We start from the raw sequence: 13,230 nt of genomic DNA, 5'->3' as shown, positions 1-13,230 counted from the left end.
ATGCCCAAGTTGATTCTGCAGCCTCTTGATATGGATGAGATTATGATATAATGCAGATGTGAGCAGTTGAAATGCTTTCAGATGAAGGTGACAAAATGAGATTAGGGTAGTAACTCAGTGACGTTTCTTTCCTTTTTCCCCACCCTTCCTTAAATGGTGCTGCTATTCTACAGCAATAGAAATCCTTCTGGAGTTTTGTAGCTAACTCTGAGCTATAGACCTTTACTATTCTAAGAAGAAAAAAAAAGGGGAGAGGTAATTCCTAAAGTGAAATTAAATTAGCCACAAAATAAAATATTTACAAGACACTTAATTTCTTGTCAGTTCAGAGGACCTTTCTGGATTTATGCCACCTAAAAATAAAATACCAGTACACAGTTCATTACTGTAGTTCTTTTAATATTTTTATGTTGCAATTAAGAAACTGTAAGGAAATGTAATTGGATCTYGTTATGCCAAAGCTGTTAATTAGAATCTATTTTGGAATAGGTTCTTCTAATAAAGAAATAATATGCTTTGAATAAATACTAATTTCTTATAATCTTTTATACAGTTTRTTTTTCAGAAACATAGTAACTGGCAAAAAGATGAAGTTTATTGGCTTATTTTTCTTCTGTATGCTGATGAACATACTAAGAGGTAAGATTGCTGCTACATTTATTCTTGTTTATTTTTTTCAAGAAGCCAGAAATGGTTTTTATGTTACTAAATAGAAGAAAATGAATTAGTATCAAATATTGCTTGTGTATTAGTTGTAATTGCTCTGGCTGTTAATGAACAGTATTTGGTTTATACTACTGAATGACTGYAAACAAGGAATTCTTTCTTCGGCTGTTTCAAGAAACAAAAGGTTTGGCTACAAGTAGGGACCTACTTGTGCTTTAAAGAACTCGCCAGCTTCTAGCTATGCAGCAACCCTTTTGTAAACAGAAAACCCTTCTGGATGAGACCTGCCACTGATGAGTTTTCTGTTTGTTTACAGCTGGCCGGACAATCCAGGATGGAGATGGTAACTCTTAATGTTTTTTTTTCTTCCCCTTTGTATCACTAACAATTAGAGTCATTTGTAACTCCCAGACCTGATCCCTACCAGTGATTTCAGCAGGAACACTTACTAACCGCAGTGGGCTGTGATTCAGACTCAGTGTTTTCATCTAGTTCTGGTAGAGAAAGAGGAGAGTGAATTTTAAGAAATTTCTTTAGAAAAATCACTTAAAGGCTGACATATTAGTAAGCGTAGTGATAGAGCTAATATATTTGCAATCTTCAAATGAAAAAACTTGCAGCAAATATGATTCATTAAAGGCAAATCCTCAAGGAGGTTATGGTCAAGTCATTATCTGCTTTATGCAAAAATGACTTTAAAAACACCAGACTTCTAATCACACTAGGCTCTGAGAATTTTGGCTATCCTGAACCTTAATACTAGATGTGTGTTTGTTTATTGGCCAGAAGCAAGTTCCACAACAAAAATCTTAAAACTTACAAATTGCCACAAATCCAGCTAAAAAAAGGAATATTGGAGCAATTCCCTAGAAGTTGCACAGATGTATCTGCAGTAACCATGTCCTATTGTGGGTGTGCATCTCGGTATAAACCTCATGGTAGCCAGTAGCATCCTGAGTACACAGATACAAATATGTAGAATATCATAACAGATATGGAAAAACAGAAATGTATACAGAATAACAGCAGAGTAGGATCTTAATTTGATTACTTTTAAAAAACATTTTTCCTCTGCTCCATTGTCTTTCCTTATATCTCTAAACATGTATTGAATATCTCTTGTGTTTTCACAAATATAAGGTATAGAGGGCACTATTATGTTCATGTGCAGCAAATATTTCTAGTGGCAACTGAAGTCAGGTGTCAATTTAAAACCTCCAGGTAGTATTCTGTCACTCATTATCAGCATTTATGGATTTTTTTTCTTTCACACTGGGCCAATTAGCAGACTGCAAAGTGAATCTAAGGTCAGCTGGTATAAACAGTGAATTCTGCTCTGCAGACAGCATTTGGCTGGTTCATTTGACTTGTTATATGCCATCTGTGCTTGTGCACTGCAAATTTTACTTCTATGAAATTAAGGTCTGATGATAGGATTGTTGAAGGGTCTTAATTCTCACTAAAGACCCTGGTCTAAAGGAGAGTCTAATTAATGGAATGACTCCCATTTATTTAAATGGGCTTTAAATTAAATCAGAATAGTGGATTTAGCTTTGTAGCACAGAAAGACATTTGTAACAGTGGTCTCGGCCAGTATTCACATTTTTAATATGCGTCTGTGCTTGGCTGGATTTGGGTCCAATGGAGGTCAGCTCTTGGCATTTTCAGAACTTGTTTTGCTTTCCTTTTCCTGCTGAATTTGAAATCTTTTTTCAATGAGTATCTCAATTTGCCTCAGATATTCCTTGAGGATGGCCACATATGTGTCTATTCTAAGTGGCAGTGCCTTTCTTCTCCATTTACTGCCTGCTGAGAAGAGGCGTAATCTAGGTCTTGGGTGATGCCCAGGCAGCCCCTGCAGCCCCGGCTTGCGCTGTGGTTTGCCCGGCTGCCTTTGCACTGAGACTGATGGGGCATAGCTGCCTGGCTCGAGGCACTGGCTCTGCTGTCAGGGATGACCTGCCTGCAGGCAGCTGCAGGCGCAGACTGTAGATGATACCCTCTTATTCCTGCCTCCTATTTTCATGTGGCAGAAGAAATGTAGTTGAGGAGGAATGGGAAAAAGTGACTTTAAATTGCAATTGCTTCTTATTTTTCAACAGTCAGGTGCCTTGCTAGAAATTAGGCAGCCTCAGGAATTGTTGAATTGCTCCAGCTGCTGAGAGCCCTATGTAAGGATCTAGTAGTCCCTTCATTCTCACCCTCTGCTGTCTGACTCATTCCTGCTGCAACTGGAGCAGAGGCTCCATCAGAAGAACAACCCCTTTTTGAGGAGAGGGGGGACTAAGGGCTGAACCACATAAAAGAGCACAGGCCAGAGGAAGTCACTAGCCTCCCAGTAAGACTTAGATCCCTAAACCATGTCGGCTCCTGGGACTGAGCTTTAACAGAAATGCTTTGTATTTTATTAATCTGATACTGCAATTTTTCATTGTAGATCTCTACCGGGAATCTGTAGCCATGCCATACTGGCCTTTCTCGGCCAACGATTTCTGGTCATATGTGGAATATTTCCGGACCCTGGGAGCCTACAACAGGATCAATGAAATGGCCAGAACCTTCTTTGCTCAAGTCCCTTTTGGAAGTCATTTTGGTTATAATGTCCCAAACCATGAGCACTAATCACTTTGCTCATCTCTGCTGAAGCTGGTGCTGAGATGTTTAAGGGAAGGTATGGCTGCCAGTGAATGCACCTGAGCTGCCAGTTCAGGCACTTGCATTATTTTCAGCACTCTTTAAACCCTGTAGCAGTCATACTTCTTGCTTTATAAAATCACAGACAAAATTAGCTTTCTTTTTACAATTTATGCTGTTGTGCAAAGCCAATAAACTCCTTGATTTTTGATTCTGTTGTGAGTTTTTTGAAGTTTTTAAATGTACAGTGCTCTTGCAGACTTGTCTGAAGATGCTGATCTCTCTGATCAGGTGCTGCCAGATCTCTTGCCTTTACTGTCAGACCCTCTAAACCTTGATTTTGCCCTGTTTGCTTGTTTTATCTGGTTGCAGAGGAGAGTGTTACTTCTGCTGCTAGCATTGCTGGCATAACAGACGCTACTTTAACAGAGTACTGGGTATAAAAACACTCTGCTACAGTGCATGCCCATCCCCTCTGCTTGGTAGTAATGCTTTGGTCTTTTCTCTGTCAGTCTATCCCCAATACTGGAGATGGACAACCAGTGTAATTTACTACAACAGAGATGCTCCTTGCAACAAAATAATGCTCTCTTAGCAATCTCCAACTAGTTCAAAGTCATTTTGTTCAGTTCAGCAAAGGCTTTAACTGATGGGCCAAGCTAGGTGTATTTGTTTAGCCACAGCTGAAAGAAGAAATGGTCGCAGGGTTGGCAAAAAATCAAAGGATGTTGTTTGTCTTCTTTTTGTACGTTTTCTCCTCTCTTTTCCCCTTTTTATGGGCAGGAGGGGGCAGTAAATTTTCTTGCCTTGTTTTCAGAGGCCCTGCAAGGGGGAGCTTGCTGCCAGATCTCCCCTCCTTTGYACTGTGTGGCTACACGGCTGTTGTCACTCAGTGACAATTTTCCTCTGCTTTGAGCAAGCTGAAATGACACCAGCCACAGGACAGCAGGGAAGAAAGCTTTTGTCTCCAGAACATTGCAGGCCATGTTCAAGTGCAACTGGTGAGCGCCCCTGGGGGGCCCGGGGCTGCCCCTGCATCCACCCACACCACACAGACAGACAGACACCCTGCCGAGCGCCCCTGGGGGGCCCGGGGCTACCCCCCACACGCATACGCAGCACCCTCACACCAAGGGCCAAGATGGCGGTGGCCGCGCCCCGTTGCCGTGGCAACCACCGCGGGCCCGCCTCTGGGGCGCGACCATAGAGAGGCTGCACCGCCCAGCGTGCAGAGCGGCCTCGCGGCTGCTCGAGGGCACCGTAAAGCGGAAGCTGAGGGGCGGGCGGCCGGAAGCGAGGTCGTGGGGGCGAAGGGGAAGGCTGCGCCATGAAGCCGGCCGTGGACGAGATGTTCCCGGAGGGCGCGGGGCCGTACGTGGACCTCGACGAGGTGCGGGCGCGGGCAGGGAGGTGGGTTGGGGTCTGGGAGCCCTTGGGGGAGCCGGGGCCGGGCTGCCGGGCCGTGCTGCGGCCGGGCCTCAACGGCTGCGTTTTCAGGCAGGGGGAAGCACGGGCCTGCTGATGGACCTCGCCGCCAACGAGAAAGCGGTGCACGCCGACTTCTTCAACGGTAAGGGCCGCCCGCGGCGGGGGCATCGCCCCCGGCACCGCTGGCGTTGCTCTGCCCCGCTCCCTGCCTGCGGCCCCTGCCGGGGGCCGCCGCGGCTCTCGCTCCCTGCGCTTTTAACGGGCGCTGCTCGTAAAGAGCATTCCCGGGTTAACTGCTGCGGGCGGTGGTGAAATACTGCCTGCCTCTCCTCTCCCGAGCTTCCTAGGTGACTTATGAGTGTGAGGTGGCGTAATGAACGAGCTGTTCTTATAAACAAAACTTTATATGTGCATGAACAGGACTTATTGTTTCAGGTATAGGCATTTTATAGGTAAATCTTTAATCTCATAAGATATATACATGTTTATATGTGTGTGTGTATATATATGTATGTATATAGCCAAATGGAACTTTGGCTTTGGTATATTTTCTGCAGTTGAAAGTCAGCCCCTCTCACACATACACACRTATGTATATAGTTGTTTAGCTGGGTTTAGTTATAGATGGAAACAACCATCCAGCTGTGTAGGTCATCTTGTGTCTGGTCAATAAACACTTTAAAAAAGTACTTTTTCACAACTCAAGAGTGAATGTCTGATTTAGATATGTTATGAAATGTTTGCTGTTGTGGTGTTGATGTCACAAATGGTTGTGTTCCTTCTGAGATTAAGTGGCTTTCTCACACTACTCAATATTTAGAATACGGGGGGGAAAAAGAAAGCCAAAAAGAAAAAGCTAAAAATGATTTTAGTTTTGATATACTTTATAAAAATTTTACATAAAAACTTTTATGTAAAATATATCGAAACTTTTATATAAAAAAGAGAGGCAGCTCTCTTTTGTAAGAGCCAGCATATTCAGGAACAAATACTTTATCAAAGTTCTGCCATAAAGTTGAGATATTATATCCCAATGCTATTCTAGTTTGAGACTCTTTTAAATAGAGATCAGCTCTCAGTTTATGGTATGGCAATGGCTGTATTTGACTTTTGTAAGAACAAAGACTTTGTTTCAGTTATSTTGCTAGTCTATGCTGACTACCCAAAGAAGACAAAAAACTAGGCAGTTGCAGTACTTCCCGGAATGATTAGAGCAATTGTGCTTGGATAGCCATATTGCACTACTGTGAGTGAGACTAGGATTTGAGGCGGGGAGGAGGGGGGTTCTTGGAGCAGGAGGAAGATGGTGAAAAATATTAGTAGCATCGTCTCAGCTGAAAACTTTCTTTTTCTTAATGAAGTGATTTTTAACAGTAAATCACAAATGTGAAACCGGAAATTATAAATCTGGAAAGTTCATAAGCACGTATGCTGGGATGCTATGAATTAAAGCCAAAATTCTGCAGAAGTGTGCCCACCTGAGACCTGTCCCATGCAATTGGCGCTTGTTTAGTTCTGGAGTCTGGGCTTCATGGTTGAACCATTCTGAATGTGATAGCTACTTAATGCATCTACTTAAAAAACAAACAAACAAACAGTTTTTCAAGCTTTATTTTGTTTTCATGAATTTAATTGCAAATCTTTTATGGTGCAAGTGAAGTAGCTTTGTTTAATTGTTTTGTGGTAGGGATTACATACTTGGGTCTGCCTTTTGTCTCTCTCTTCCCCGCCCCAATGGGACGCTTCTAGAAACTGACAGTGTGGTAACTGTTACATACTTAATTCACATTTATTTCTGTCTTTAATCCAAATAATGAAAAATTGTACTTGTGTAGTATGTATATGGTGTGTATATATAAAGTAGTTTATTTTTTTAAAAGATTGATTTACCTTATTTTATTTTTCTGACTAGATTTTGAAGATCTCTTTGATGATGATGACATCCAGTGAACTTGGTCTTCCAGCTATGCAGTGCTGAGATGTGGAATTCTGCTCTAGGATCACCTGTGGTGTCTATTATTTATTCAAATAATCAAAACAGAAAAACCACAGAGAGGGAAAAAAAATAAATATATAAGCTTCTTGGGAATATGAAAGCCAGATCGTTAAAGATAACTATAAAAGGAATTGTGGACTGCCACCTCTAGGAAACTGTGTAGGGTTTTTTTGGTTTTGTTTCTTTTAAACTTTCCTTGCTGATGTGCTCATTTAATAAAATCTTGACAAAATCTCCTTCTGGGGTATACTTTGAAAGTAGTAGATATTGCTGTGTTCTGAACTTCCATACAGAACTGGTATTTTTATGAAATCATTCACTGGTTCTCTTAGATATTATGCAAAGATACCTGGCAAGACACATTACTGCTTAGAAAAGTCTTGTTCATCCCACAATATAGGATTATCTAGGACTAAGAAGGCTGCTTTTCCTGAATAGTGTCTTTGATGCATATATTTACCAGTATCGCTAAGAAGATTGTGCATTTTCTCCAGTTTCAGGTTAGATATTCAGCTGCTGTAGATACTCCAGCTTCAATCTAGGAAGCACAGGAATAAAAACTAGTAATTTTTTGATATTTTAAGGAGGAAAAAATGTTATGGCTGTGGACCATGGAAATCCTTGGATTTAAGCATCTAGTTTAATTCTTGAAATTGATTCTTCTCTTCATTCTACAGAGTCTGTATTCCAGGATTCTTTTCTCAGGCAGCAGGTAATGTAATTGTATTTGTGTTCAGGTGTGCAGTATATATGAATCTTTGTATCAGATGAATTTTGTTGTGCAGACTTTGACACAGGTTTTCATTTGTAGAAGAAAAGCAAATATGTTTGACATTGCGCCCTTCAGTGACCAAAGCAACTTTCAGAATGAAAGGAACAGGGGAGTTCTTAACATTTTGTTTCATACTCAAGAACTTTATCCTGTCTTGTCTTAAATTAGCGCTGTATTCCATACCATTCCATCAGAGAAATCACCCCTATGACTGATCTTTCTCAGGATCTGTATTTAAAATCCAGAATTGTCTTTTGTAAGTGGATAGCGTAGCTAAATGCAGTTGACTGTGTTTTATCAGACTTAGTCCACTGAATTTGTCATTATTTGAGTAGAGTGTATGAATTACTCAAATTCAGATAATCCTTAAATAATATAAGTCATCAGCAAGTTTAATTCTTAGATCCTCCTTTTCAATAAGAAAAACTGTTGTCAGTGTTAGCTTTAGCTCTTTATCTGAATTTTGCATCTGAATTTGATGAGGGAGGGAAAGGAAGAGGGACGGTTATGCAGTGAAGCTTTTAACCTTCATTTCCTCTTTAGTTTGACTTCTGTTTAGATTGTACCCTTTCAAACCGTTAATATTTCACACTTTTTACTTGGAGTGCTGATGACTGTACTAAACAATATGAAAAATCCAGAATGAAACCTTTCCCTCCTGACCTTTTTCACATACTTTCTTTGCTTGTTCTTTTATCTTAAAGCTATGTATCCCCTTTTCTTCAAGTCTTAAATGTAACAGTAAGTATGCTGACCTCTAAACTTAAAAATGTAAACATGGCAAAACTGTAGTCTGGCTGTGCTTTGTGTAGCAGAACTGTGTTGTTATACAGTAAGTCATCTTACTATGTTCCTGGGGATTCCTTAATATCCCTTGTTTCATCATTCAGATGATATTAAAGCAGCATTCTGACATTTACTCTTAGTATGTGACATTACAGCATGTCCCTCTGGAATAATGTTGCTGATGCAGTCTCATTTTTACTACACACTTGCTTAAAGAGGAAGAGTTAAGCTTTTTGCATCAAAAGAAATGTAAACATTTTTATTGCTGAGTGCTAGCAACTTCATTTGGACTGTTTTAGTTTTGCAACTTGAAACTAGGCTTGGAGAAATGAGCCGTTATCAGTAAACGGAGTTTGGAGCAGGCACCAAAGATGAAAAAGTTCTTAATTAAGAAGCATGTGTTGCCTCTCTTACTTCTTTAGCTGCTTGCTTTTGCTGGTGCCCAGTTTCTTCAAGATAGCCACTGTTTTTGTTTTGGAACACTTCCTTGTCCTAGTTTATGTATTTCTACTTTGTTTTTCATTTATATTCATTAAACTGTGAAAAACCCAAGCCTTAAGTTTGCTCGCGGCAGGCAGAGTATATTTCATTATATCAATCCATCCTGAATAGTTAATCTTCATACATGAATGATGTTTCAGTCTGTTCCATCTTCTTTTCTAGAGATATTCAAAGGTGTTAATGCTAGTTTTGCTTGATCAAAACATGGAACCTATCTTTATGAAACTGGGTAGAGTGCAAGTAATCCTTGTGGGTCCAGCACAGTCTAAACTAAAGAAGAGTTTTCATTCCAAGTAGGTTTTTGTATCTGCAGCTAACTCCCTACTACCTTGTTCTGTTTGCCTCCAGAATCTGTCTATCGTGCTAAAAACAGTGCAAGTACTGCTGGCACTTGGGAAGTGGTATGTATTCTATCTGTAGGGAAGTGTGTTAAAGTTTTGAGTTAGTAAAATCCCTTATGAAGAATGCTGCTGAATTTCATGAGCTGTCTTAGTGTGCGCTGATACCRTTGCAGATACTGTGAGTTCTAGTTGTTTCACATTACTTCCCAGGTGCTGAACTCGCACTTAAGGTCTCATACCTTCCTTTTTTTTTTTTTTTTCCCCCCCTCTCCTGTCAGCAGGAAGCAAAATGAATGCGAACATTCTTCAAAGTCGGAACAGCATGATACCAAGGGTTGGCCAAGGCACTGGCTGTCAGTGCAACACCAGAAGGCAAGCGGGGAAAGCCTGTGCAGGGTATGCTGTGAGCACCTCCACTGACACTTTGAGGGAAGTGTATGAGTGTTGTGGTGTTAGCTGTCTTTATATGCTAAAGCTCTCTCTGCTTTGCAGTGAGAATGGGTGAGTGGGGTGTATGTGTGTATATAATTTTCTGAAAAAGATTGTACATTTGTAAGAATTTTCATTAGGGACTGTAATTTGTTTGGGTACTTTTGGGGGCAGTATTAAAATGGAATGGCCAATCTGAGGAACAGAATGCCTTTGAGTGTCAAGTTGCTTCTAAATTATCATTTGTCAAGTCTTTCAGTCTAATTAGACTGAGGCAATTAGCCTGTTGTCAGGAAATAATTGCAAGGTGTCAAAATCTCTAATAAAAATTGATTTAAAGGGCATTTGTCTGCCTTAACCATTTCACTTACTGAGCTTCCGTTGCTGCACCTTTAGTGGAGATTGACAACACTCATAATAGGTGTTTGAGTAAAAGAATGGATCTGACTTAACAGTATTTAACACACATTTAGGCTGGTGTATGTTACTTTATAAGCTGCTGAGTGCTCAGTATWTCTAGACTGAAAAGGTTTATGGTGGAGGCAGTGAGTTTAGCATCATGAGTTGTCCTGCTGACTTCTGTGGGACAGCTTGCAGTGTGTAAAGTTGAGCATCTGCCTGAGTCTTGGCGGGATGAGGTCCTAAGTGACAAAATACTTCAGAATGGGCACAGCCGATTGTGCAGCAGGGGTGGAGGGAAATGGCTGTGAAACACTTTCCTTTTGATAGTCTCACATAGTTGATTCTCCATATGCAGGTAATTGGTAAGTGTTATACTATATACTTAAGAATGTGCAGTTCATTTTCAGTTGAAAATAATCAAGTCATTGTGAGGTTGTTCTCAGAGAGTTACAAGGTTAAAGGAAACTGGCTTTACTCTGTACATAATATTTGTGTAGTRCTTTTTCTGAGCTAGCTACCAGGTTAGCAGGAGAGCCTAGAGCTCCAGTGTTCTTCACGTCCTCTGAGAAGAATAGACAAGCTCAGACCTAGTGGGGTATTGGGTTTTCCTGGGTTCCTTTGTTTGGGGCTTTTTGTAGTTAACTTTTAGGGAAAGAGGAGAAAAGGTTTTCCTTTCAATATTTTACTTGAATAACAGTAGTAGGTATTTTTCTCAGTAAAGAAGGAATTGATTTAAGATGAATAAGTTGAGTTCTTTGAATAAACTGAGCTTCTCTGGGCTGTTGGGAAGCTGGCAGTCATCTTCCTCTTCTAAATGTGCAGTTGTTCTGCACATCAAAACAAGCTCTCTAGATGACAATGTAGCACTGTTCTCTGCAAGCTCCTGCCCTTATCAGTGAAGAGGGGTGGAATGTGACTGATGTGAGGGCTCTTCTGAAAAAGCACTAGCACAACACAAGTTGAAGCCCTTGCCAGTAGGGATGGGTTTGAGGACAAGGATGTGCTTCCATGTTACTACTTCCAGTTTTTTTCCTCTCTTACAGGCTGCCTTTTGTGTTCTCTCAAATGTCTGTCTTTGCTAAGCAGTAGAGTCAGAATTGTAATCCAAATTAGGGCTCTTTTCTCAAGTTGCTACAGGGACTTCAGAGCACAGGGACAGCAAGGCAGTGCTTTCTAAAGCTTTTTAAACTGACAAGTAGGAGCTTTTTTTGTGTGTGTGTGTGAATATTTTCTTGTTTATGGAAACTTCAGTTTGCATGTAGCAAATTTTCAGTCATCTGTAATTTTAACGGTGGTCGTCCTAGTTAGTTTGTAGTTGTGGCATAAATGTATGAACCTTGCATAACTATGTAAGTTCTTTTGAGAGAAAAGACCGTGGTTTGTATGTCACTCTGAGTATACAGTCATACAGTTTAGAGTGTTACATACAGGGTGACTGCAGGCGAGGGACTGTGTGTCAACAAGGGAATGTATCAAAACTTTGACAAAGCAGATAGTCATGTACAAAGCATCTCTGGTACAGAGAGGAGTTGCCCGCACCAGTGTCTGGAGAGTCTCCCTGACCCAGCTGAAGATGCTTCCATGAGGGCACTTGCAGGGGGGACTTGGTCCTCAACACTGGCTGTCCTGTCTGAGAGCTTTCTCATCAACGTGTACCCTGATTCACAGATCCCAATAAAGCTTGTTCAGCAACATGCTGCTGCAGTCTTTTGGCTAGCACATTCTGTCTGCGAGATCCATCTCCTGCCCCTCTGTGCTGAGGGGCAAGAGATACCTGGCCTTGCCTGCTCGAAACCTGGAAGGACCCTCCATGCACTCACCTTCAGGTTGTTTGTTTTTCCTCTCTGGATATCACAGATGACACTGCTAAGCTGGCTCTTACTGCTTTGAAATGGTTTCTGCATCACTGTGATACAGGTAGAGTGGTGTGGGAATGTCTCTGTGTTTTCACCTCCTCCACGTTGACAGATTCACCTTTGCCGACAGATTCACTTTTGCCTTATGGTACTTAACAAAATATGGTGCACATCTAAAATAGCTTCTTTAAACAATGACTTTTCAAGGAAGTGGAGAAAGTCACACTGGCTTAAGAACAGTTGTGTGTTGGTTCATACCCCCTCTTCCTTCCCCTTCCTGATTCTATAAGGGGATTTAGAGATGAGCTTCAAGTGGGATCTACCCGTTTTTCTCCCTCCCCAGTGTCCTTTTATGGGAAGGATCCCACAGATTTCCTTTGGGGAGGGAATTGTCTGGTATACCACACAGAGGAAGTATCAGGTGGTGGGTTGGTGGTGTTTAATGTTTCCTTTTCACTGGGAATAAACCTTTTTTTTTCCCCCCATTGGAATGGTGGAAGATTAACAAATTGAGCCTGCAGTCCTGTCATATGTGTAAGAAAATTACACAGCTGTCCTGAAAGAGCAACTGCATTATGTAGAACTGGTATCCTGGCATGAGCCTAAGGATGAGCTGAGATGAGGTTTTCTGACCTACAATCTCAGCAGTTATCAGACTGAGAGTCTTTTCGTCATATACCTACATCTAACACAAACACATACCATAAAAACATGGCAGTCTTGCTCCTGGTCGGGGTACACTCAGATTGATTCCCTCCTAAGTATTCAAAGAGTAAACTTAAGTTTGATGGCATGGAAGTACAATGATTAATTAGGTAAATGTAGGACATTATTCTAATTGCTGTGTCTTCTTTCATGCCTAAGTGCCTCTAGCAAATTTATATTCAGCAAGTAAATATGATACAGTCTTATGTCTCTTTCTTGTAGCTGTTCACAGTTCAGTGCAGCTCCTATTTGTATTCCTAGTAGTTACTGGCACACAGATTACATGGGATTGAGGCACAATTATGATCAGCTTATAATTGTGTCTGAAAGGGGCATGGATGCTTTCACAGATGGTTTCCCTGCTGGAATGAGAGACTTCTAGCCAGACTCTCCTTTTTCATGCCAGCTGTAAACATGTTACTTCTCACTAGCTGCTAGTGCGGTGACTTTAATCTTTTATTAGTGGGTGTTCTTGCAAGAATTTTCTAATCCTGCCCCTTCTCTCTGCGGTCTGTGGGGTTGTGCTCTTCATGGACTTGCAGTACAGTGCTAGTTCAGAGCTTTGCAGCTGCTTAGTGTCCAAGCAGCAAGGCAGGGAGGAAAGGGTCAAACAGAACCATTATGATCAAAGGATCTGAGTGCTCTTTTTATAACCTGTCCTCATTAAAGTGACAAATAAGATGTCATTCTTGGTGTCTTAGTCATATTATTTGT

General features: G+C 41.1%; 2 protein-coding genes across 2 annotated transcripts; both read left to right on the top strand.

Moving 5' to 3' along the window:
- The first annotated feature begins 587 nt into the window (after positions 1 to 587).
- Positions 588 to 3,288, top strand: OTOS (otospiralin). Its single transcript, XM_026080174.1, has 3 exons — positions 588 to 639; positions 983 to 1,009; positions 3,104 to 3,288. Exons 1-3 carry the CDS (start codon positions 588 to 590, stop codon positions 3,286 to 3,288), a joined length of 264 nt encoding a protein of 87 aa, XP_025935959.1.
- Positions 3,289 to 4,582: 1,294 nt separating this feature from the next.
- On the top strand, positions 4,583 to 11,649 carry COPS9 (COP9 signalosome subunit 9). The gene is made up of 3 exons (XM_026080099.1): positions 4,583 to 4,690; positions 4,798 to 4,870; positions 6,641 to 11,649. Exons 1-3 carry the CDS (start codon positions 4,628 to 4,630, stop codon positions 6,676 to 6,678), a joined length of 174 nt encoding a protein of 57 aa, XP_025935884.1. The 5' UTR covers positions 4,583 to 4,627; the 3' UTR covers positions 6,679 to 11,649.
- Positions 11,650 to 13,230: the final 1,581 nt, after the last annotated feature.

This window comes from Apteryx rowi, unplaced genomic scaffold (genome assembly GCF_003343035.1).
Source record: "Apteryx rowi isolate R43461 unplaced genomic scaffold, aptRow1 scaffold_51, whole genome shotgun sequence".
Classification (NCBI taxonomy): domain Eukaryota; kingdom Metazoa; phylum Chordata; class Aves; order Apterygiformes; family Apterygidae; genus Apteryx; species Apteryx rowi.
The sequence above is the reverse complement of the archived record's forward strand: the minus strand, read 5'-3'. Positions and strand labels throughout refer to the sequence as shown.

What these genes read in the sequence shown, in the direction of transcription:
- OTOS (XM_026080174.1), top strand. Translation starts at nt 588, where the DNA reads ATGAAGTTTATTGGCTTATTTTTCTTCTGTATGCTGATGAACATACTA. An exon ending in GCTGATGAACATACTAAGAG is followed by an intron (nt 640 to 982) that starts GTAAGATTGCTG and finishes GTTTGTTTACAG; the next exon opens with CTGGCCGGACAATCCAGGAT. An exon ending in GACAATCCAGGATGGAGATG is followed by an intron (nt 1,010 to 3,103) that starts GTAACTCTTAAT and finishes TTTTCATTGTAG; the next exon opens with ATCTCTACCGGGAATCTGTA.
- COPS9 (XM_026080099.1), top strand. Translation starts at nt 4,628, where the DNA reads ATGAAGCCGGCCGTGGACGAGATGTTCCCGGAGGGCGCGGGGCCGTAC. An exon ending in CGTACGTGGACCTCGACGAG is followed by an intron (nt 4,691 to 4,797) that starts GTGCGGGCGCGG and finishes CTGCGTTTTCAG; the next exon opens with GCAGGGGGAAGCACGGGCCT. An exon ending in GCACGCCGACTTCTTCAACG is followed by an intron (nt 4,871 to 6,640) that starts GTAAGGGCCGCC and finishes TTTTCTGACTAG; the next exon opens with ATTTTGAAGATCTCTTTGAT.